The sequence below is a fragment of the Ptychodera flava genome, chromosome 12 (genome assembly GCF_041260155.1).
Source record: "Ptychodera flava strain L36383 chromosome 12, AS_Pfla_20210202, whole genome shotgun sequence".
NCBI classification, from domain to species: Eukaryota; Metazoa; Hemichordata; class Enteropneusta; family Ptychoderidae; genus Ptychodera; species Ptychodera flava.
Window position 1 is genome coordinate 32,811,576 of NC_091939.1, and position 26,651 is coordinate 32,838,226.

Sequence of the window (26,651 nt, forward strand, 5' to 3'; positions counted from 1 at the left end):
TCCGCATCTTTGTATACGGGTAAACGATGCAGAAATCCAACGAGTAGTTTTTCTGCCACGGGATCAATTATCGGGGTTTTCCTCGGCTCAGTCATAGTGTACATCACTCTTGCAGGGAGTCTTGATTGCATAGTCCGAACGCCGTCCTAGAAATGCCGCATTTCAGGAAAGAACGGGAAAAAATCAAAACAGTTCTGAAAGAACAGCAAATTCGCCTACTAGATGTCCAAATTTATCGAGTGTGGTTATTCCAATGGACGACGTTGGACATTTAGCCTACCACAATGCTCAACGGCCGAGTCGTCTACCAAATTTTGTAGAGCTTTTGTCTAACAATCCTTTCCTCATTCGACCTAGTTCAGCGAGGCAGGGCTGTGTCTCCATTATAAAATGTAGTTTTCCACAGTTCTTGGATGGTAGTTGTAGTTTCCTTTTCAAAATTTCGTTGTCTCATGAACTCGGCGCTGTCGCGGATGGGAGGGTACCGACGACTATTCCCCGGCTTCGATTACACGTTTTATGGTGACCGAAATGAAATGTGGTGTCGATTTGTTGTCTTATGATTATTTCAAAAAGCTTCTGAAAAATACTTATTTTAGAAATCAAACCTGTTAATATTTAATCACCAAAAATAAAATCAGGATAAAGTGATCGCATGATTTCTGGGAGCATTCGTTTCAATGTTCATCCCTCCTTATAAAATGGTGAGTTCTAGTATTTCGCTACTTCGAACGATCCCGCCAAAATCGAGTGCACTTGCACTTCTACATTCTCCACGCAGTCGCGATATTAGTTTTCATTACAAACGCGTGGTAGTCAGAGTCAGACTGCTGATCACACTATGTCAACTGGCTTTATGAAGATAGCGGTCACTGATGAGCACTAGAGGTAGCCTCGGGAATTTTCTTTGCCAGGAATGAATTGGAGCTAGCTGTGATGGGGATCGAGCGCGGACATTTGAGTGCAACTTATGGGACATAGTACGGTGACCTCAGCTCGCCGCGCGGCGACGTTTGTCAACTCGACGTCTGATCAGGATAAGTGACCCAGCAGTGACGACCGAACATGCCGAAGGCGATAGCAGGCGTCAAAAAAATCCCGGTTTTGTCAGCACATAGGATTCTGGAGGCTACTTGTTTTTTGAATTTTGACTTTGTTCGCTTTGTGTTACATAGGCATGCACGGCTTAGGTCGGGCAAGAAAATGTATATCACTTTTGGAAACAGCTAAGCGATAGTTACGCATATCGCATTGCGATGATTGCGCTTTCAACAGTACGTTGACTAGAGGGTAAAACTTGAAATTTGAAAAGAAGACAGAAGATATACAGACAGTGTAGACAAAGTGAGAGATCATGCCAGAATTCGTGCTGGTACTTGTCCGTGGTCTCAACCCGAACATACCAGACGTACTTTATGTCTGGCAGAAATGACAGTATAGGCCTTCCTGTCTGTAAAATGTACGGCTCAGGTAGGCCAACATAAATGAAAACGGTCCTTTTCAGGACCAACAAATTTTCCAAAAAGAGAACTACCGAATCAAATGTGTTTGCATGTTTTTATTATACACATGTGTGTGCTTTTGTATCTTTCGGTACGCTCCGAGTATTTGGTGTTTTTCCCCGCCTTGAACAATCAACGCTACGTACGTAAAAAGTAAACAACGTATCGCTAATGACTCATTTGCAATTTGCATATCATGTCAATCATGCAGATTCAAACTGAACATCGAACGTTATACCGGCGATATTACCGGCAAATATTTTATCCTTTTCTGGTTCCAGAGTCATTTCAAATTTAATTTCGTCAGAAACCAAGTATATTGTGCTCCAAATACTTATACACCTATCCTCAATTTCCAAGAAAAAATTAATCGGTAGATTTCTAAATTAACGGTTTTATCGACGACGTCCAGAGCGTACCGAGTACGTTTGAATATCCCACCATTATGACCACTCTCGTAGGTTCTCGCGCTTTTATACGGGAGTTGGGGCTATTAAAGTCTTCACACATTCCAGTCATGAATACAGGTTAGCGAAAGGTCGAAGTTACCAATTTATCATGTTACTTCTGCAAGTGACCGGAACTTGAAAGTAGGGCGAGTTGGGAAAGATATTGAAATGCACTTCAGCATGTATGATCTGTGTCATAAATAACACCACAGAAATGGGCCATTTCGTAAACACGGCAGAGAAAATCGTAAGATTTCGTGCAGTGTGTCATCTGAACGGTAGCCCGCTGTCCTATTATATACACATCACCGAGAAGCGGAACCATTCTTAATCCGGAACCGCCCCCTCTGAAATTCGATCCCGGTGACATAACAGATATCTCCTTGCTGGAAGCAGTGTTACCAGGGTGAGAGACGTCTGCCAACTTGCAATCCATATGTAAGCTTGGCAGATGAAATAAACATTCGCGGGACAGTAAACAAATAAAGTGTTACTTGCAACCATGCACAAGGCTATCAATCAAATGTCAATTTCACTTGAGACACCAAAGCTGTCGAGTTCAGCCTACTTGTTTATCATCTTTTCATGGAATTTGAAGTTTCATTTAGTAGCCTTAACTTTTGAGTCATTTCTCAGTGCCTTGTTCAGATTTCACTTTACAGCTTCTTGTTCTATTCCAAAAGCATTTCGAGGTGCTTTCTATTTACATGTAACTGGCTGACATGTATCGTGTGACGTCAATTCAGGCCAATGTTTTTGTTAGAAGTCGGATTTTAGTCCGTACTAGAATTTATTAGTCAACATCAACATGACATAGTGCACACACTGTTGTCTTGGCAAGGCTCAAGTAATACTTTGTATTTCAACCCACTTCAGGATGAAGAACAGGAAATACTTGTTTCATCAAACAAAATCATTGAAAAAATAATTAGCTATTAGCCAATTAAGACAGAATGCGCCCCGGCGACAGATAATCGGAATGTCTACAATATTTCTTTGGCCTACCGCCTATGGAGACTCATTTTGAAGGTTACGGAGTAAATAACATTTTCGTCAGCTTAGTTTTGTGAAAATTTTGGACTTTTATTTTCACCATTGAGATAACATAGGGATGGCAGCCATTTTTAATTTCGAGTTTCGTTTAAATACATGGGTAATGTGTTTCTCTTGAACCAAACTGCACAGTGACCCCCGAACTTTATTCTTGACTTTGAAAGGGAATGGTTGATAGTTTGCTTGAGGAAAGTTTGAGAAAAAGTGTAAGTCTTTCACTTTCGAGGCGCGAACTACTTTAAAATTTACTTTCCACAACTTGCTGGTGACGATTGCAACAAGTTGGACCTGACACGTGATAAAGGAGACATTGCTAACAAGATTTTATATAAAATGTCCCGTTTGTGGCTTATTTTTAACAGAAACCATATTTTGGGCTTGAACACATACACCTGGAATGCACAGAACTATAGGCAGGGATCAAATCTCTAGAATGAAAAAACATAAAATTTTTGGTGGGTTCGGTCACCGGATTTATTCTTGGAAACAAACACTTCCACCGCATGGCTCAATGACTTCCCCTAAATGCCCTCATTTGCAACGCATCTGTCATCGACACTTCCGTCGATAAAGCATTTGAATGCGAAGCACAGACCATACAAAATGTGTGTGTGTGTGTACTCACACGGCCGATGAAAACCCCTCATAAAACACCCTACCAGTAGACACATATGCCTGCGATATATCACCGAGCGCCACACGAACTCCGTCATCGCTTCAAATAAAGCTGAACAGATATTATCACAGGCAGAGTGTAGTGGTGGGAAATTTATACAGCATAGGATTTTCATTGGCCGTCTGTACACTGACGTTTATATCTCTCGTTGCAAATCCTCTGCGACAACTATACCAACCACTTTACGTCCTTTTGAAGACTGGTTACCTCGCACTTATTTGATATTCATATTTCAGCGACATTCTTGGCACTTTCGTTGAGAAACACCGCTGTGAAATGTGTCGACCATTAAGTTTTGGTACAACGCCCTCTATATGTGACGCGTCGCGTCAACGGTGTCTACTCAAAGATGGGGTTTATTAGAATATTTATTTATTAATTATTTATTCGTTTGTTGGTTTTTGTTTGTTTATTTATTTATTTGTGTGTTTGTTCGTCTACAACTATATTCACGTTTTCAGTTGTGTTCGGTTAGAAATTTATGTCTAACGTCGGTTAAGATGTGTTTCCTCCTTCCGGTAGCGTACCCTTCAATGGGGAAACAGAAAAACTTTTGCAGCATTTTAAAAAGCATAATGTAAAAGACGGGTCACCATCGGAGATATTTTTGAACGGTATGGAGAGAGAGCTTGCAACGTGTTGATATTACACAAAGTTGTCATACTGAATTTACCATGATGTCAATACGTATAATTTCTTCTCAACTGCACAATGTACCCGGGTATTGTAAAGTTCCCAGGGTCTTAACACTGGGCTTGCCCTACATTGAAATGGTCAACACTATCCGAGACCAGACCACGGGAAAAATGACATGGTGGGTAGATATCTTAAAAATCGACCGTTGCAAGTGTCACTCATAACACGTTACATTAAACGCTTGGAAATAAAAAAAGAAGAAACGACTTCAGCATCGATTGTTTCCGTCCGTTTAGCGAACAACTGCACGAAAGGACCACATCATCATCATCTCTTTGTTTTCAATTTCATGGTACTTAGCGCCTAGGATAAGCTATAAAGATAATAGCGCTGTACCGAGGAACGCAGGCACGGTCGATAAAAAATTTACGCGTCCGGGCAATTAAAACGCTTGTGTTTGCGTTCTTAAGTAGAGCCCTGCCCATACTTCACTATTTCGACACATGTAAACGAGATTTGCATACAATTAGGCGCTATTGAAAGAGGGAAAAATAATCAGCGGGTTACAAGTGAATGCTCTATTGTCAAAACGTCAGGTGTAACTACACTGACTCGGCGTTCAGAGTTTAACTTTCTGTGCCCTTGTTGACACCGGATATTTCAGCTATTTCTATTTAATATTTCTGTCACGTCTGGGCGTTCTGTCGTGTAGAAGAATAGATATCCCGCTTCTTTACGCGTGCAAAATGAACTGCTGGCTGCCGCGGGTTGACCTCGATTGGCTTTATTTTCGTAATATTCAACGAATCTCAGTCGCTGCTCCCAGAGAGCTCCGTTCGAGTGGCTTCATCAGTAATGCAAATAGACTTCCAAGATATAAAGAAAAGGGCTTGGGCGTGAATGTTTACTCTGAGGTGTCAAAATCACGGAGCTCGTTTTCGCGTAACTGCAGCGACCCAGTTCTGCAGCCACGGGGAACAATGGACTGAAAAAAAGCGAGATTTTCATAGCGCCAGCAAACGTTACCTGTGTATGTTTTTCGATTTGCTGTGATTTTTTACAATGTTTGCCGTACCAATATAAGACTTTTTGTAGCAGATATGATGGCAAGAAAGTTTAAGCGCAGCATAAACGAAAGTATTTTTGTGAAAAAATAATTCGGGTTGACCCTTATATACCTCTTCTCTATTGGTATGTGCCAAGCATGCGCAGAATATAGCGACCATTATGGCCGTCGAGGCTGAAATTGACAATAATCTTGGTTTGTAAATTGCTCAGGCAGCTCTAGCGTGGACCAAGGGAAGAAACTGTCCAACTCCTAGCCGCCAACCAACTTTTACCTATCCTCATCGAATTCGAACATGTGGAAACTTGGAAGAACGAAGTGGGGTTGCTCCCTCCTACGCATCATAATGGCGTGTAGTAGGGTCTCGTAAGAAAGACAGCTATCAGTGCGTACTACAGCGGGGTGTATTCACTGAGTACAGGCGAACACAGGGTGTGGAATCTATCACACATAATGACGAGCCAGTAGTCTTCTGTTCCATTGACGACCGCTGAACTTAAAACTTTACCCACTTCATTGAATTGTTCACCCTGTCACCGCCTCGAGTTATTAGCTGGGTATGTTCCCAACTCTGCATATCTGCGACCAGCGTCATCTCGATCGTGAGTTTGTTGAGAATTTTGTATCAGAAGTGTCGATCTGATAATCGATACTGTGGGCGGGCCTAAACTGATAAAAAGAGACCATGTTTACATCGACTAACCCAGCGGCCGGAAGGGGTCATCATTCACAAGTAGGAGCGAGCACAGTCGATCACACGGTTCCAGTGCAGAGCTACGATTTTGCGAATCAGAGGGTACAACAAGAAGGGTATCATAACAACGGCGCGAATGGCATAGTAGCGCATTCCGACGCTCTGGCTGAAAATATGAAGGGTTTTGAATGCAGTGACTTAGACAATGCGCTACTCAGCGGGCAAGCACCACCGAATGGCGACTTCAGCTTCCCCTTCAACAACGCTCAGGGACATCAAGTTCGAGCCATGCACCATGGCAGAATGCCCGTGGATATGAATAGCGGAAACCAGACGTTCAGCCCGTTAACCCACGGTCGTGCAGGCATGGATGGCTACCCGTACGACGACCAGGGCAGCGTTCAAGGTAGGCCCCGCTCAAATCAGCCGTCGGTTACCGACTCTGCTATTGGCGAAGACTTTCACCAGTCGACCGAATCCGTGTTCAGCCCCGGTCTTCACCAGAATCTCCACCAGGGAGACTGCCATGTTGATTCTTACGGACGAACTAGACGTGTTTCCGATCCGTGTCCGCAAGTTACGCCAGGGATACAAAGTCACGGGGCAGCGTATCAGCGTACGAATTCCTTTCCCACTGACAACATCAATATGCGGACTCAGTACAATAACTTCCCAGCAAACAGGGGGATCACCCAAAACGGATCAAATATGGGAAATAATGTACAGACATTTTATCCCAACCCAAATCAAACCGGCCATTCCAACACGCAAAACGTGGACACAACCTTACCGGGGATATATGAAAGGAGTACGGATTCACAGCCACCTTCGATCAGCCCGCACGTGCACGGACAAAACCTTGGATATCCGCACGGTAGAAGTGCTGGGAATTTGACAATGAACGCTTCCGTAAGCAAGCCAATGGAATACATGCCACAGGGCTCTGTAGGCCATACTACCCATGGAACTTCCCAGTATCAAGGAATGGCTTCCAACAGCACGACTGTCAGCAACAGTCGACTGCATCATTTGCCACCGCATATTTATCAACAGTATGGAAATCCACCGCCGCCACAACACTCACCCAACCCTGCACCCACCGCTCAGGTGAGGCAGTACCCACCACACATGCAGCCCAGGTTGAACCACCCACAGTTTACCATGGGCAATGGGAACCCACCATATGGATCTTCAGTGACTTTTACTAACAATAACAATAACAATCAGCATAATTTCCAATCTGTTGACTGTGCCAAACCAATGTTCCATGGTACACAGGGTAATATGAATGCCAACGTTAACATGACAAGTATTGGCCATGTTCCCAATATGCAGGGCTTGCCAAGATACCCGGGCAATCAGACAAGAGGGCAGCCCAGATATCCGGCACCACAACAGGGATATATGCCAAATTCAGGGATGCCAAACGCAGTCAACAAGACAGGTCATGTTGGGATCAACAGAGGTGGTATGGATTTTCAAAATGCCAACCCTGGTGCTTCACAGAGACTTAGACATTTTGGACCAATGCTAGAAAATGGACTTGCCCAACCCAAATATCCTCCTGAGCAGATGCAGGGATACGCTCGACATCCAACCAATGCCATTCCTCCAAATTATACGGGCATGCCACCCATGGGCGATAGCATGGGGATGGCAGACACAAGGCCACCGTCAAGTATGACACATCCACCGATTAGAACTCCTGCCACACAAACACAGCGATACCGGTACAACCATCCCGAAACTTATCCACCTTCGAGCGCCACAGCAAATGTGATTCCCAGTGGCCAAAATCAAAATTTCCCTGAGTCAGTCAGTGGCAACAGAAGATATTCAAATGAGCGCAGTGCACGCGCCTCTCGCGTTTCCCTGGCGCAGGAAGCATCATTTGCCAAAGTTTTGCAGGCAATGGCAAAGAGGGACTATCCTACGGAGCAGGTTAATCCGACATGGGCTGAAGTGGGTCCCCTTCAAGGTGGTCATCCTCAGTCAATACCTGATGGCCATCACAGTCTCGAAAATAGCCAAGAGCCACCAGACCTTAGTGCAGAACTGGGATTCAGTGATGATCCGGAATTGCTGGAGAAAAGAGGGGACTTAGTGTTCAGTGCTGAACTGGAGAAACTGGCAAAACTTTCCCGGAATCCTATTTTCTTGAATTACCAGGGAATGACCGATGAAATGGCACCACCAGGTGCCTCACAGCCTGCGCAACAGGGACATGGCGAAATTGTCATGAACACGGACCAGAACTTTGCAACTGGGGAGGAGTTGATTAGCAATGGACAGGACATTGGCAGTCCCAACTTAGAAATCAGTGAAAACCAGCTGCCAAGTTTTGAAGAGTTGGTGGCAGACAGAAACCCACAACAACAACATCAGGTAAGCAAAGAAGAAGACGTGCAGCACACAACAGCTAACACCACAACGGTATCCTCGACCCCAACGACAACAGTACCCACAAATAATATCTCTTCCGTACCGTCAATTCCTACGCCACCAGCAAATGACAGTCCCCATTCAATAAGCAATGCTAGCATAGGTGACTTCCAGGAAACAAACGAACACTCCGATGATACAAAGATCATGCCCGTTGAAAAAAGTTTGTCACCGGCTGGGGAAGAATTAAGTAAACAAACTGAGGAGAACTTCCAAACTGCAGAAAATCAAAACATGGAATCCCCAAATGCAGTCAAGCAATTGCAACGAATGACACAGTCACTCAAGGACAAACAGGAGGAGGTATCGAAGAGTAGACATGTGCAGTACCTATCCCACAATTCTGACCCAGCAACAACATCAAGTCAAAACTGTATTGCAGCCCTATCAGCCGCTTGCAGGAACATGATAGCCGATCTGGACAGCCCTGTTCAAAGATCAATCAATCATCAATTGTACAATGTTGTTTCTGATAACGGGCTACACAGTCCAAACTATGAGGCCATGCCGAGTCAGTTCCCACAGATGCCTGGTATGGTGCCATCTCCCTTTATTCAGCAGAACCCAACATTCCAAGGCCACCAGCAGCCAATGGATAGTCTTAGCAGCATTGGCTGTTCCCCAGTGACTGATGCCGGGCAGCAAACTCCAAACTGTGTGTCCCCAGGTACTTTTCACCTTCAATACCAAAATTTTCTGCACGAGCCTGTGGACATGCCAGTAGAACCGAAACAGAAAAGGAAGCCACGAGCCAAGAAACGCAACCTGTCACAGGATGGAGACGACGTGCCCAAAAAGCAGAGAAGGAAAAAGAAGAAAACGAGTGACTCAGGTGATTTCTCTGCTCTCGAAGGAGAAGTAAACAGTGTTGAAAGTTCTGTTGTGGGAAGCATAGATGAGCAAACTAACAAAATGCTAGATGATGCGTCTCTAGTTGTGAGTGAGTCGGAGCACATGGAAACGTCAAGAATGACATCAGCAGAGTCAAGTGCAACTCTACCGGAGAATTCAAAATCTAGCATTATTGAAAACTCCAGTAATGTGCTGTCCACACCCCCAGACATCCAAAGTTCAAGCCCTTTAGATGCGGTTACCTTGGCAACAATATCTTCTGAATCGCCAGTGATGATAACATCACCTCCATCTCTGAGCTCCCCAAGGAGTCAACCGATTGCATCGGCAAGTACGCCAAATGAAGTGCCCGATGGGCTAATAATGATGCAGCAACAACCACTGCATCAGCAACATCAGCAGCCGGGCACTCCAAATGTGGAATCAGCCAGCAATAATAACAACACAATTCCAAATAATAAACAAAACGCTGAAACAAATTCCTTTGTGGTTTCCCAGGAAACGGCAAATAACATATCAAGTTGCCCAGGTAGTGTTAATAGTGTAAATGACAAGGAGGAGAGAGCGACAGGCAAAGGGTATAGTGACACTGTTCAGTCTCGACCCAGTAGTCAAAACAGTCAGGATGGAAAACAGGCATTTTTTGACTTGAACTGCCTCCCAAATGACATTGCCACTTCGAACAATGCAAGCATACCACAGACGACACCCTCTTACCCAAACACTTCCATCAGCATGAGCTCAGGAGCACCCACTTGTGTGACACCTGTGTGCGTGCCGACGTCCTGTACTTCAGTGCCTCCAGGAATGGGGAATCAGGCAGCCATGCATCCGGGATATCCTGTAGTGAACAACAATCAGCCACCGGAGGCGCATCCTTTGGAAATCCTCCAGGCTCAAATTCAGCTGCAGAGACAGCAGTTTAACATAAGTGAAAGCCGGCCCCTCCCGTACAAAAATCCCCCCAAAGTTTCCAGCGGTCCCAAATCCAAGACGTCAAAGGCAACCAAGCCTCAAAATCCAGTGGATGTGGAAAAGTTGATTGCCGAGGAAGATTCCACGTGGTATATGCCAAATGAAGCGCCGAAGGAACCTACTGTGCCATGGGAACAGAGCAAGAAAAACCTGGAAAAAGGTAATTTACATTTTTCTAAATATTTACAACCCACAAAAGTGTGAAAGGCACACACTTCCTAAATTCGTTGAAACCCAGATAACCACATGATTCACCAAGAGAAACATCCACATACACACCATCATTCTTTTGAAAATCCACCAAAAAAAAATATATCAGTTTCTACCAGCTGTCATGCTTTTTGATGCGTGGATAAAGGCACAAAAGCGCGCAATGCCATGTGGCAGCATAAAAGGATGTCAAAATTGCCAACAAGGTGTAGTGATAGCTTGCCAACACACAGACTACATGGATACCTGGATACAGCATGGATAACGGTTCAGTTAATGCTGCAGGGACTTGTTCGAAAAAAACCCTGACTCTAATTAATTAATTTTGCACGGCAACATAAAATGTTCATCAGTTTCCTGCAAGTCAAAGGAGGTTGACATGTTTTGAAAAAAATTAACTGCAATATCGAGTCTTTTTTTTTCCCCCGTCAGTTATTTTCTGGATCATGTTGAAATTTTAATTTTTCAAAGCAACACTTCAAGTGAAATAATGATGGAAATTTTAGGAAAATGAGATAAACAAACAGAATAGAATATAATTTACAGTGGCAGATTTCAAGACCGGAGAAAGTGACTAGTTGATCACAATAACTCGGGAGTCAATAGCAGCTATCTTGTTTAATGCCGTGTTGTTGTTGAAATTAAACTGGATTGCTCCGGGTTCAAAGGGCAGATGGGTTGCCTTGTCAAGATGTATTGGTGTAATCTCAGTGAAAATTTCTGTGCTCTGTGATCAACAGTAAGACTGTGGACATTTATATAAATAATTCCAGATGCTATCCTGGCAGATCTGGGCCTTAAACAGAAATGTGAAACTCCATTGTGATATTTTTTCCAGCCTGAGGAATTTTTGTTCCCACTGAACAGCGAGAGGGAGAATTGATGTGCCCTCGTTTGTAGCAAGATTGGCATTCTAAATTGCAAAGGAAAAATGCATTTTTACATTGTGGTAAATTAACTGGAAAATGATAATCCTGTGTCTAAATCGGCTGTTGTGCTTCCCCCTTAACTGTGCAATGTTTTTTTGTGCTGTGTAAAAGATCTGATCCTCGGCTGGTTTCTCATCATTAGTGCATGCCAGGAGAGCTGGGGTCTTTGTGGCTTCAAGTTAAGACGCGTGACAGTTACAGACATTGCCAGTGTGTGAAAATTTCATGACAAAGACGGTCGGGCAGTTAAAAAATACTTAAAGCTTGACTGGGTAGTGCAGAGTGTGGCATGATTGTGTGTCCTTCCATCAATTGCATGTTCTCTACGTTTGCAAACAGTCATTGTGCAGTCATGCAGAGCTCGAAGGCAATACTTTTTCTGCCGATTACTAATGCATGTTCATCTCATCACCAGCCAGCTTGTGTGTTGTGCATATAAATTATAGCCTCTATCTGGGTCCCCCCCCCCCTCTACCCATCCCCATTTTCCAAATGGCAGCATCTCCGGCTCAGTCAAGTCTTTGCGTTTTTTCAGTGAAAAGATCCAGTAAAACACACTCATTACCTTGGGAGTTGCATTTCTGTGCTAATTTCCCCCGTTGCACCCTGGGACTGCGCCAATTAACATAGCATAAAGGAAAGAGAGTTCCTCGGAGACACATTACAATTGGACCGTACAAAACTGTGAAATTCAAATCTCACAAAAAAAAGATAGGACATCTGACATGCAAGTGTCGATTACACCATCATACAACTTAGAAAGATACAAGTGATCTACCGTCCATGTCAGAGTTGCTGGCTCATCACCACAGATTATTTTTTCTTTGGTCTGCAAATCTCGTTAAAATTTCTCATCTGAGATATCATTGAGATGTGCATGAATTCAAATAAATATATTTCAACATCCTGAAGAGGAAACTCTAATTACTTAGTTTGTGCCCTCCTCCCCCCAAGCATCCCACCTCCTCCATCGGTGCACATTTCAGTTTCCCAATAATTTGTAGTAGGTCACAGGCCAAATGTTTTGATACACCAGAAATGTGTTGGTGATATACAAAGAGAGCACACAGCCCTTTCAACACTCAACCTTCGGTTGGTTTGAGGATTTTGGTATTCTCAACATTGCTTTGTATTTACATATTGTATTATAATTCAAATGATGTCGTACCTCTCAGCATAACTCTATCCTCAATTTTTAAAAAGACTGTTATTATTCCATTTTTGGTTGTATTCCGGTTTTAATGTATAATTTCTTCTCTAATAAATAGTACATCAGCTACAAATTTTGAATAAACCTTAGAATATTTTTATTAGACGGATGTAAAACGGAAAAACGACTCTGGACCAGCTCTTTAAGATAATTTAGCGAGGAAAAAAGCCATCTTTCATTCAATCATTCAGCGCTGTAAATTAGAAGTAATGGCGGTTTAAGTAGTTTTTGAAAAATTAAACACTTCTTTTAAATATGTAGGAGAGACATAAAGCTGTACTTTTCCTTTAATTATTTACTTTCCATGGTAATCAGAGTAAAGGTGAAAGGTCAGAGTATGAGTGTGTAATTTGTCATGTGTGTTGAGGGGGGACTATATAAAACTGAAATCTGATAGTTTGACCTCATTTCTTGAAAGCATGAATTTTCAGAAGTTTTTTCAATTCTTCCTGTTCAGGGTAGAGTATTAGGGGTGGGAAATCTGTGAACTGGCCTCATCTTTGTAGTTTCCAGTTTGTTGGTTGTTAACGACATATTTGTTTATTTTTCAGACATTTATGGCAGATTAATTGATATTCAAGAAATATGTACCATTTTACGAACATCAATCATGATGAATTTAAAAAAAGGGGGAAGATGGGGGAGGTGTAGTCATTATTGGTGATTAGTTGCCAAGAAGGAATATGGTAGCTTTGGATTAAGTGGGTGGCAAAGGAAGCCATACAGTACCATTTTTGTACAGCTTTCTCCAAAGAGTGTAGGGATTCACCACAAATAGATTGGGCTCCACCAAGGCGCCATAGAAAACGTTTTCTTCTCATGTTCCTATGATTGGCAGTTTTGCAGATCACTTTACGCATCATATGAAAATGTCCTTCAGAATTTTGGAAGAAAAAAAATAATCCAGGCAGCTTTTTTTCTTGCCCGACAGGTACACAGACATGTACGTTTTCAGTGTTAGAGTGAAATGAATAGATTTTGTGTTCTTTGTAAGCGTAGCCCTGAGAAATATTACAAAATATGAGACAGAACAGTAAAAAGCAGCGGCTGTGTCAGATAGTGGGTATGTAGGTAAATTGCAAACATTGTTGAGATATTAAGAATCTGTGTACGTGCAGTATGCACATGCGGTGGATGGTCACATGTAATCAGATTACGAATTTGCCATATCATTGATTTATTGTTGTATATTTGATTTTGTATGTCCCTTGTTTGTACGCTTCAAGCCATAAATATTCATTTCAAAATGCAGGCATTTTTGTAATCAATTTTTTTAGCTTTTTTTTGGGGGGGGAGGAGGGTAATTTTTTCTTTCTAATTGAAACCATGTCAATAAGAAAACAAAAAGAGGGGAAAAATTGCATGTAATTGCACCCTGAAACAACAAAACAGTTATGTCGTTATTCTGTTATGGGTAGCTCGTATATGGACCCAGAAAGCATACTCACAGAGTCTGAAATTTTCTCTTGTTTTCCAGGCAAATTCCATGCATTGAAATCAATTTGAAATTCTGTACTTTAGCATTGTTAGATGTACATGTATGTGCATATAGGTATGTTGCTAACGTACATGTTGATATTAAGAAAACTTTCTGAGATTCTGGTATGTTTGTCCTGGTGACACGTCTCTTTATAGCAACTCATAGCTGCCTATGTCATAAATACAGTGATCTTTCAAAATTGTTTTGCTGCCAGATTGCATCGAGAATTGTTTTTCACGAGATTTAACCCAATTTAAATACTATTTATGGCATTTCCTGTCGAAAATTACAAAACAAAATACTTCCATGTCAACTTAAAAGAATACAGCAAAGTTTAGAGATTAATCTGCCAGTGACGCCTGATGTAATTCTAAGTCAATAGATATTGATTCTAATCAACCCAGATGTAACCATTGTTAGAGGGACGGAGAATGCTCTATTTCATGAAAGTGAATCCTGTCTGATTTGAACTGTGTCTTTGCAATGAAGTTACATATGCATGGTTAATTATGAGGTAGTGGTGACTGTCCTGTTTTCATTTCCCAAACAATGGCTAATGTTATATGCCCCGTCTCCATTCTGTATGTGGCTCACGTAATATGTGTATGTAATATTGTATCATCTGCTTTCCCCAGCGCTGCTGATCTTCCTCGTCAAAAGCTGCCTCCTGATTTCAGTCACTTCAACTGCAGTTTGACCAAAAACCCACGCAGAGTCACAGAACCCTTCAAAAACAATCCGATTCAGTTTTGTGTCTCGCTAGTAAACAAAGAAAATTTGTTTCCACCGAATTCTGGCAACCTTGCCATCATCATGTGTAATTGATTTTCTTTGATAGGAAAATCTTAAACTGAGTTTGAAATAAAAAAAGATAGTGCTGAGATTATAATCTTTCTGCTCCATAGTCCGCAAACATTTTGTTTGCATTGTTTAAACACACAGATCAGAGTTCAACATACTGATTGAGCAATACATACAGTGTTTAGCTCAGTGGTACTCTCAGCTAGAATTATGAAAACTGATTCAAACAATATTTTTGTTTCAGAAAAAATTGGAAAACAGGAACATTTTTTCCATTGAATATAGGATTGTTACTGTAACTTATAAAGTGATGCAACTAGCATATCATTCAAAAATTTTCATTTAACCACAGGCATTACAAACTGTGCTCGCTGTCAGAGCATGCGTTCTCGGAAGCCAAAACACTCTAAAGCAAAAACATTGCTGAAAATCTGACTGGTTTTGTGCTCCCTGACTTTTGTGCCGTACACCGATAACAGACCGATCGATGAACCCCTGCTTGCTCACAATTAACTGTGAACAATCTGACTCCAAAGTTTTTTTGTGCTGATCAGGAAGCAATAGTGAAACAGAGTGCCTGCGTTGAGAATTGGCAAAAAAAGATCCAATGGGAGAACGGACATTGTTGGAATTCTTACAAGTATGTGGGTCTGTTTTCACTAGGGAATAGCCATTGTGTCTTCTGACCCCCAGCTGTTCCCCTCATTGTTGCTAGAAACTTTTGCCTTATTTAATTTTGACTGTGTACAATTTCAATAGGCACACAGACCCTGCAATCTAGCCTGAAAGCCTGAAAAAAAAGATGGCTGTCAATAGGGGTGAACTGTTTTGTAAACTTATTTCAAAATGATAGCTGAGTGTGTTTTACCTCTACCATATTTGCGTTGTTGCAAAGCCTGACAGTATTGATATCGCTCGTAAAAACCTCTGGGTTCATACAAATGCTGGTATGAAAGCCAAAAAAGTTATGCATACAGCATATACGGATAAAAGTATTTTTAGAGAGGTACCAACCATTCCATAAAAAAAGTTTTTAAGCCATTGTGTCTAAAGGTGCTGGTTTGTTTCATTGCATGCAGCTTACTCTAAACTCTTTGTAGCATGTGAATATTTCAGGATCGATTTTTCAGGATAGTTTCTGTGAGCGTTTTTTTTGTTGTTGTTTTTTCAAGAGTGTTAGACATTGAAGACAAGTGCAATGTGCTTCTCAAACAGACTTGTAAATATTGTTGGAGTAACAGATTTGAATGTTCTCAGTGAGTGGATCTTGAAAAGGAATCATTGAAAGAGTCAGAAGCTGATCTGCGTCACAACGGTCACCAAACAACCAAACCGTGCCATCATCCCCCTATTGTTGTCTTCTGCTCTATCAGAGTTGAAAATCTTGATATCAAATGAAGTAGCCTGCCCTTGTCTTCAACTCAAAAACTTTGTAGCTTTAGGTTCGATATGAGGGGTTAGATAATATTAGATTTTTGCTCTATATTGATATTATTTATTGTGCTGTGTTTCACTGACAGTGTATTTTTCAGCACATTGACGGCCAGGCTGGGTATTGTACTAGAGTCTGCAGCAGCAAGGCTCGTGCAAGAACCCATTTGACAGGCTTTCGACGGAAACAAGAAACAAATTGTACCAATGATTGATTACAAAACCTGGAAGGCAAAAAAACCTTGGTTAATTAATCAGTCAAAATCAGAAAGACCAGTAACAGTCGCCAGACATCTTGTCTCTTCATATCAAACACAGTTTTATTCAAGGAACTGTCCCACAAGCACAAGTAGTCATCTGGAAAGTTTTGGTTTTATCACGTGACAAACAGAACACTGAACTTTCTGGAATAATTTACCCAAGCCTGTTACCTAGCTCACATTTCATTCACTCACCACTGACCACTCCCGTATATTTGCTGTATCCTAAAAAGAAATGACATTGAAATCTTGTTCAGTACATGTGTGTAATTACTCACTGTTTTACAAGAAAAGGGAAAATGAATAACTGCGTTGACAATGTGACTATTGTTGGCCAGGGGCAGAGAACCGCTACTTTGTTTTCACTGCACTGTTGAAATTAGTTTCAAATTTCAAACATTATCAGCCCGTTTAGAACATATTGTTTAAAAGAAGAGAGGGAAAACGTGTAGCAGATGGATTATTTAGAGCGGTGTTACTGCACATATCGCGTACTTTTATGGAATAATTTGGCTTCACTGAGGCGTGAAATGGAGACATATATGTCAAAATGTTCAATAAACTGACCAACTCCAAGTGAAAACGTGATAGAAAAAATTGGGGGTTGTTAATGTCGCAATAGACCAGAAATGGGAGAACATTAGCTTTAGCAGTAAACCGACTCAACTTCGTGGACTGACCGCCAGAGCCACCTCCTCCATTTCAGGGTCAACTTCTTTAATAATAGTGGCCAATTACCCCTGCTGATAGTCTACTTTCCAGATCTGACAGGACACAAATGTTGAAAAAAAATTTGTCTACTTCCACCCCTAGAACACAATAGCACCAGTTCTGCAAGCTTTCCCGGCTTGCAACGAGTGTGGTGTCGTAAGCCAGTACTTCAGATTACCGCAAAGCTCTTGAGCACATGCATCTCGCTCACATGGGTCTCGTGAACATATTTTTTTTAATCTTCATCCCCCGTGATGTACATGCATTGGCTATTCTGCTCGCATCAAAGCAGCCTCGAGATGCTTGAACCAAGTAGACAAACTAGCCAGGCAAAACACTCATAGTAAATTTAGTCACACGTTTCGGTGTTTTTTCCAACCGACGTGACATCCCCGGTTGATTTTGCTTTCTGTACAGCATTTTCTTTTTTGAGATATCATTTTCCGCCGACCATTCACTGGCTCGGTCATTATCAGAAAATAATATCAGAACATTGACATTAGTGGTGTCAGGCCTTGTGCTTTTGTACATCATAATGATGCAGAGTATAAATAAGTTCATTTTCATAGTAATGCAATATAAAAAATGGCATTGAACACCATGAAATGATGTCATATGCTTTTTTTATTTGACCAGTGGATAACAATAGTATCATACTTCCTCAATTCCTATTTTTTTTCCCAGCAAACATTCATGCCATGCCTCAGGAAGGGATAATATCTTAATATGCCTGCGGTTTCATCTTCCTTTGAACAGCTTAACAACAAGTAGATGGAGGATCATGTGATCACATTTACAGTTCAGAAACCTCTCTCTCTCTCTCTCTCTCTCTCTCTCTCTCTCTCTCTCTCTTTTTCTTTCTCCAAAGACAATTTAGGCTCAGATTCTTTCTTGTTAATCCTAGATTTGTTTTGTCCCTTTTATAAATGCAAGTGACAGTGTTCTATGTCACTCTTTCACCACAAGACATTGGTACACCCCCATTGTTTCCATCAGTCTGGTTTGATCCATTGTTTTCTGTGGGGTAGTTGGACCCCTGTACAGGGCAACGGGAGGTTAAAGGGTGAATGCTGTGATTCAGATCTGAACAGAAATTTTTCTGTAAAATAACTGTGAATATTTTTCTTCTATTAAATAGAATTTTTTCCTGTCCCCCCTATCACATGGACTCTGTACAAGCAGGTATTCATCACTAGCTAGGACAAGTTGCACATTGTGTTTATTAGGTTACCTGGCATTTTCTTTTGAAATTTTTCCCCGTTTGTTTTGAATTTTATGCAAAGACGGATCCATCTTTGCACGAATATACTTTTTCATCAGATGGCTGTGCCAATTTTAATCTTACTTTGCCAGATGCAATACTAACAAATGTTGACAGTGAAAATGCTGTAGTTTGACTCAAGATCCTTTCATAGACATTAATTTTTGACATCAATTTTTTTCAACTATCTTCTGAATTCAAATGTACAAGCAGACATGTTCAGATCACTTTCTTCTTCAATCCAAATTTTTAGAAGTTAAAAATTAAAAATGTAAAATTGAGATAGATAATTAGACTAAAAAATTCAGATTATGAGGTGAATCTTACCGTTCTGTTGAGCTTTCATCAGGGAAGAAAACTGCCGTGAAATTGCCAGATTTGTCAATACAGCTCGCTATCAACCTGTCGTAAATAAATTATTCCTGCTAAACAATTGGCTCGGTGAAAAATGCGTGGTTTTCATAGACGGGAGACTGCTCATCCTGACCTCTGCACACTTTCTCATAAAAAAGTAAAGGACCAAAAAATCGCCCCATCATGGCCGTTAATCTGAGATGAGAGTATAAAGCGCAGGCCAATCCCTCATTACCTGAACCAATGCGGCTGTTTAACTGGATATAGAGAAACATGGTGAAAAAGAATTTATGACTGTTATTGGGATTAGTCATACGAAATTTATGATAACTACTTGTCTGAAAAAACTATGCTGTGATTTGAGCCGGAAAATACTGAACTGCTCAAAACAGTATCTGAAGGTTGCAGCATGCAGTGGGAAAATAAACATATTTTTTGTATTACACCAGGGTCCAATTTCTTAAGTTGTTTTCTTTTTCGTGACATTATTGAGAGGAAGCTTGTGCAAGTCCAGATATTATATTAGGAAGGATTTTAATATTGTGGATAATAAGAGTGAATATTCACCAAATTTTGTCCCAAGTACAAGTTTATATTTTTGAATTTTTGCTATTTTATCAAGAATTCTACGACTTTGCTGTTTATTTAAAAATGTCGAAACATAATTTAACAAACTTCATAGCAGCAGTATTTCCTTTATTTTGACAAAAATGTGAGACAAATTTGATAAAACATGCACAGACGATAAATACACCCCATCGCCACATTTCATAACAATCCTCGGCAGGTTTGAGTTGAAATTACCAGTAAACACAAGTCCATAAACTGACTAAAAAGAGCTTATAGGATTTTCAAAAGGTCATGAATGTATAAGGCAGACCTTAGCTGTGAGTTTCAAATTTTTTTATAACACTAAATCAAACTAGGAATACGGCGATCACTTGCACAGCGCTCTGACGTTCAGTCGAACAAAGGTAATTACTGCATAGAAAACTAATGAGTGCTTGCCTGCTTAATTCCCAAGATGCTGAGAAATTTGTCATTATTAATACATGCCTGTTACGATGACGTAAATTCTGTAGTTGTAATGATTTGGGGGTCCACCTTTTCCCATTGTTCACCGGCTTTCCAGGTGTACTATGCCCTTTTCAGAGACAAATTTAATGCAGTTTACAGCTTCGAGCAATTTCAGGCATTATTCGCCATTTCAGGTGTTATTTCCCTTTATTGCAAGTCCATTAACACCAAACTAAAATACATTTTTTTCCATTCAATTTGTATGTGTTTTGTGTGGCCCATCCCATGCTAGTCTGCGGTCTATTCAAAAATGGTCATTATATTAATTGAAAAGTGCTATTGGGTTCTTCATTCTACGTTGAATAAAAAAAATGCAGATTTTCTACAACAACCATTGACTGGCAAAAACAAAAAGAGGTCTAGTCGAAATTTTTGCATTTTTTTAATGTGTTTTGGGGATTGATCATAATCTTGAAATTGGTTGAAAAACTCTTCAGAGTGTTTATAGACACTGTCATGTAAAAAAAACAAGCGGTAAAAATTAACAAGGTGGGCTAGGAAATGTTGGTTTGCAGCCCTGAGTCTTAGGCAGTTGTGCTTTTCCAAACAGGTACGAGTGAGAGGGAAAAAGGAAGACGGTTTTCAGCGACCACTAATGGTGTAATGCCGTTGATTCCTGCCAAGCTGCCAATCATAGTGGCTTAGAGTGATTGGCAGGTCATTGAGATACTTATCTTTTGTGAGTAATTGGTTAATTCTTTGGCAGGCCTTTGTTGTGCCCAGCCATGCAGCATACCTAATGTACTTGGCGGACATGTGTACCACTGTGCAAATTGGGTCTAGTTGTGGTTCTCCTTTTAGGGGGGCCTATGTGTTGGGCCGCCCAACTCATTACTTCAGTACAAATAGAGCTGCCAGGCATAATGGTTGTTCTGTAATGCATACACTTGTCTTACAGTATGACTTTCTTTGGATTTCACTGCAAGAGGTGGAGACTCAACCAGTCCGGGAACAAAAAAAAACAGAAAGAAAAAAATACTTGGCAAATCTATTTTAGCAAAGCTGGTACAACATATCCTCTTTACTTCTCCACACAATAGGCATCTTTGGTTTGACCCTACCATTACTTGCCTTGGGGGAATGGAATGCAGAATCGGATAGCTCTCATCGAATCAAGAACTTGATTTTTGTGTGTAAATTTTTAACACTGACACGATTTTTTTCTCTGAAGCATCAGTAATGCCAAGAGAGATTTGGCGAGGTGGAAGAAATCAACACAAGTGTATGGCTTGCGTCGGTTTCAAGATTCCCTCGCCTGTTTTGGGTTAAATCTGTAACTCCAGTCCAGTTTCCAGGCAGTGTTTACCCAAGCACAGTGAAGAGGGTGGAGAAAAGTACAGTAAATGAATCCATTTCTCCTCCTTTGTTTACTCTAAATGTGCAAGAAGTAAGCCTTATTAGCACCTTTAAAACATTTATGTGTATCGGCAACATTCCAGAGTGTTGCCTTACACAGCATTCTTACCAGCCGGGTCCGGTGTCACTTTCACCGAGCTTGCGGCCTCTAATGCACCCCATACCCCTTTATTCCTTTCCAGCTTTCAGATGCTGTTTCCGTCCTCAAATATTTGGAGGTTGATGTTTTTTTGCAGTCGCTAAGGGCATTGGACACTTGGAGTGGCAAATAAAGGGGCTGCATTAATTGTGTGTGCAGTTTACGGGAGAAAAACGTCGGACAGATCTTTTTTTTTTCCCAGTCTTAAACTATCAGGAAATGGAAGTTTGCGTGTGTATGGCTAATGACTCAGTAGTTCCTTTAAGTGCTTTGAATTTGCCCAGCTACTGAGGTGTAGAAATCGCCAGTTAGGGGAGAGACGTTTTTTTATACGGGAGGCAGTCGGCATTAAGACTGCAAATTTCAAGCTTGAGCGCCATTAAAATACCAGACCCAGTCGTCGTTAAATTTTTATGCTGCAAGCTCCAAACACAAAAGGTGCTGAAAAAAGAAAAGGGGGAACAGTCTCAACAGCTGTATGTAGAAAATCTTGTTCAGTGTTGAAGATGAGCCGTTCTAGTGCAACTGTAAGCTCTGTCAGTGTTCAAGAAGCCATTATGGGGTAGGGTATCTCAGATATGCTGGAGAAACTGCTCGCTTGGTCCTTTGACCTGTCAATCAAAGCTACTTTCTCTAAGACACTAATTAAGACGTCATAATCCCTAATCTAAACGCACCAGTGGCACTGTGTTAGCTGTTATTGTTAGTAAGTATAACATGTGGAATACTCAATGCTAGCCAAAACAATTGGGTGCTATTGTAGGGGCAGGCAAGTCGTTCTGGTGGTCTTTTTTCTTCTAAATTTAGAGGGCCTGCTGTAATTTGAACCAAACATTTTGAGCAATGAAAGATTGGGTTCAGCAACTTCCTACACAAATCATCATTGTGCAAGGGGTGAATTAAAAAAACAAGGCAAATGAGAACTGAAAGAAAAAGGAAAGTTTCCCCGGCGTGGCTTGTGTCTTTCAAATTTCATGGACTGGTGGCTGTAACTGGGACATGAATGATCACTGTGAAGCTGCTGAAGACAAAAACACATATGTTTGATTGGCTGATATCACGGAGGTATACATGTATGGTTTCTGCAAGAAGGGTACATACCGAATCTTGTGTTTAGCAGCCTCCACTGAGATATGGCTTCTTAATATGTTAATGGACGTGTAGTCAGTTTCTTCGTTTATACAAGCCCATTTTCTCAAAGTAATTTATGTTTTTATTGAATGCTGGATTTTGAAAGTTTTCATCGGTAGCAATTACACCTATCTGCCATGCATCTTGCATTTTAAACATTTAGCATTGGTGGGAAATCAGTAAGGCCATATATTTTGTTTAGGGCAGCGATTTTTAAGTTTGAACAAGCTCAGTGAAATTTCTGACCATGACAAAGTGTGCATGTACAGTATGTACCCCTCAATAAACACTGATTTCATTTAAGAAATTAGTTTAAAGTTGAACTTTAGTTTTCACCACAGGATGCTAACAATTGAATTTAGAGATGTGCTCTCCCATGTATTGAAATGCACGGCATTTTCAGTCGCTGGCGTAGTGTCATAGCTCATAACTGCATATTTCTCAAGTATTTTGTATTTATAATCAGAGTGAAATCCATTGCGGTTATTCATAGATGTATGGTAGTTGAGTAGCCTTGAAGGTCATTCATCCATTTATCAATATGCTAAATACCATTGCGAGACGGTAGTATGAAATGCTAAGTACAACCATGTCAACCAAAAATTAGGTTATTATTCTCAAGCTTATCACATAGAATACAGTCTTCAAATGTGATGGGTCTGTGTTCATTAGTATTCGTCTCAAATTTTTTTTTTGTCTTGGGGGATTGATAGCGAAAGTATTTATGTGTACTGTTGGTGAAAAAAAATCGTGAATTTTAAAAGAATTGTGCTTTGAAAATTCATGGATCAGCAGGTCAAGTGTTGCTATGGACTTGGTTGAATCAAGCTGTGTAAAGCCCTATTCCCCCCCCCCTCCTCCTCCCCATTGTGGTCTTTATTGGTTTGCTGAACACACTTCAGCAGTAATTAAGTAGGGCTGACAATATTTAGAGTTCTATCACTCTTATGCAAAAGTAAATATTTTCCCCATATTTTGTGCAAGATGTTCGTAAACTACGCGTACAAGAATGATGAAATTTGTACTTTGCTGCCTTAAATATGTTTATGATGGAAACAGTAGAAAATACCTATTTGTATATTCAACCATAAACTGTGGTGTGAGGAAAGGTGCAGAACAGACAAATTCATCCAAATTTTGGTGGGAACAAGACAAGTTGCATGTGCAATGCTATATTAAAACAACAATTGCTTTCGTGATAATCATGATCAGCGATATTTCAGACTAGAAACAACTGAAAATTGCCAGAGAGAGAGAGGGGGGGGGATATTCATGGAACATTGAAACAGCATGACAATGAAGACTGCAGGTGAAACAAATACCTAATCTATCTGACTTTGGATTCAAGAATTGCCCGTTCATAAAAGCTAATGGTGAGAAATGAAAAGAATTGGACCGGAACTTCTTTGACCATACCTGATGTTCTCATTCAGTTTATGTGTAAATTGCTTCATTGGTGAATTGTGCCAGCATTTTCTTTTCCCCAAAAACAGCACTACCAAATCAACTCGAACAAATTTTGCAGATTAGAGAAATTGTTTCGCCCCACCAATTTGTAGTTTTATTGAATAAATTGAAAGCATAAGGGATTCAGCGCTGAATTTATTTCTGATTTCAAAGTAGGTGTGCCAAGGCAGTAAAGAATGCTGAAATTGTGGGTTTTTTCCTCTCTCTCCTCTCTCTCTCTCTCTCTACATCTCTCTCGTAAATATGTGGTGTTTGAATTCATCAGCGAGACGATGGAGGTTCCATTGAGATTTCCACATGAAAAGGAAATGTCTTTTACACAAGCATTTGCTAAACCAGCTCTGCAGGGCTTCACAGGATTAGCTGGGACTTAGAGATACCACATCTCTACCAAATGAGCCACAAAGCCCCAGGCAGCAGTTTTTGTTTAAAATGCACAGAAAAAAGAACAGCAAAATGCATCCTGTCCCTTGACTTTTTTTTCTTCGCTCATTAAGTCATCACTCTTATGATCTTAAAAAAATAAGACTTTTTCAGATATGTAACAGCAGAGATCTGCTCCATGGAAACCATTTTTTAGTTCTTATTCCAAAGACTGCCTTTTACCTTTTGTATGCTAAGTTTTCCTACTACGGTTTCATTACGGGTCCAACATAGCTGGACGTTGACTTGCTGCAAAGCCTCCGATTCACATGATCTGATATTGCAATTTTTTTAACAGACGCGGCATCTTTAAAATAATACCCAGTAAAGTTTCTCCATGAAATATGTATTTATCTGTTCATGCCTATTGGTGGTATAGACAGCAAACGAGGAATTACGTGTCCCCATGAATAATTAGTGTGAGAGTCTCTTTCTTGGCAGCACAGTTGTACCGAAAGACTGTATCTGTATCAAGTTTGTAGCAGTGAAAGAATACGTTATATTTCACTGACCGTGGTGGTCTCTTTCATCTTGAACTCCATTGCCAGTTCCAAGTACACGTCCATTAAACATCATATAGCACACTTATTTTTGAAGTGAAATAATCATTATATTTATAATCATGGATAGTGTACCTGTGTGTTGTTAGTATGCAAAATGCTACAATTTTCCCTGTTGTATGTATAATGATATCTGCATTTCATCAGTCATTTTTTGTCCAAAATTTTGCGTGATTCCCTGAAATCGTATCATTTCCCTTTGAATTATCCAGTGTGCATGTATCGAAATGGACATGTCAGAAATACTCTGGCTTTGCTGTCTCCCAGCGTGAGATCACTTTTAATCTTGCAAATTTTTTTCGAGCCGTTTGTCTTCCAGAACCTCTGGCGCAGAGCGCACACCCATCCACATCAACAGCTACTGTTGCAGGGTCATTTAATTATCCACCGGATATTTGCGCTGGAAAACTTAATTAGAAAATATATAATAAAGAGTATGTGACACAGAAATATATGTTCCAGTAATTAAGAAACGGTTCCATGTTTTATGATCCCACATTTAATTATTATGTAAATGTGTGTTTTTTTTATGAAACAAAACACCAGCTGACTGCAACTTGCAATAACTGGTGTTGCAGAACGATAAAGATATTTCAATTTTTCCTTTCTTTGTTGTTGTTGTTATTATTACTAATGGCTCTGTTGCCATAACAACACCGTTATCTTAATGTATTGTTCAGTGCTTTAATTATGAATTCATAGGATCCTCAGAATTGCTAGTGGTGACCTTTGGAGGAAGGAGAAAATAAAGTTACAAGTCTGCTATCGGCGAAAGATCAAATTTAACAACCAACATTTTATTCTCATTTAAGTGTATTTCTTTCCCGTATAATGGCAAGTGTTAAGTAAGCATGTTACGCACAGTTCAACATATTTGATCATTTTGAACTGGATAGTTGATATATTTTTTTAATAATGTGTATTTCGCTCATGTTTCTTGCTCAGATGTGCATGCAACAGCTGTGGTGTAGTGTTTATCTCAATCATAACATTATATGTCTCAGTTACTAGCCGTGAGTGGACTCGGAACAGAAAATTAAAGTCAGTTTGAAACGCAGAACTCGTCTTCCCTCCTTTAGTTTGCCTTGATAGTTCATTGTTAAAATTAGAAGAGACAGTAGCTGTAACTTTTGATAAATTTTTTTTATACTTTTGTGCTATAAAACAAGTTTGCTTTTTTAGTGTGACTCCTTAAAGTGTGTTGAAATAGAAATTATCAGCATTTGCCAACATCACTCATTCTGTACAGTACGCAACATTGTTACTGACAAAAGAACTCTAATTCGGACTAAAATTCAGTGGCAGAATACATCATTGACATAACTCACATACAGTGTGAGTTGGAGAGTTAGCTGTTCAACCCTGGGCATTTGGACATGATTTTGCAAGCAATACACAAAACTGCACTTCACAAAAAATATACGTAAACAGGAAACTGTACTTCAAAAAAAAACACTAAAATGAGAGTATATCAAAATTACAGTCAATTCTGGATCTGTAATACCG

The 26,651-nt window shown here is 40.4% G+C and overlaps 1 protein-coding gene across 1 annotated transcript in view; it reads left to right on the forward strand.

Moving 5' to 3' along the window:
* The first annotated feature begins 5,515 nt into the window (after positions 1 to 5,515).
* LOC139145661 (myb-like protein AA) overlaps positions 5,516 to 26,651 on the forward strand; it is a 74,018-nt gene continuing 52,882 nt past the window's right edge. The window contains exon 1 of the mRNA XM_070716946.1: positions 5,516 to 10,505. Within this exon, the coding sequence (XP_070573047.1) occupies positions 6,068 to 10,505 (4,438 nt within the window). The 5' untranslated portion in view covers positions 5,516 to 6,067. The remainder of the gene's footprint in view (positions 10,506 to 26,651) is intronic.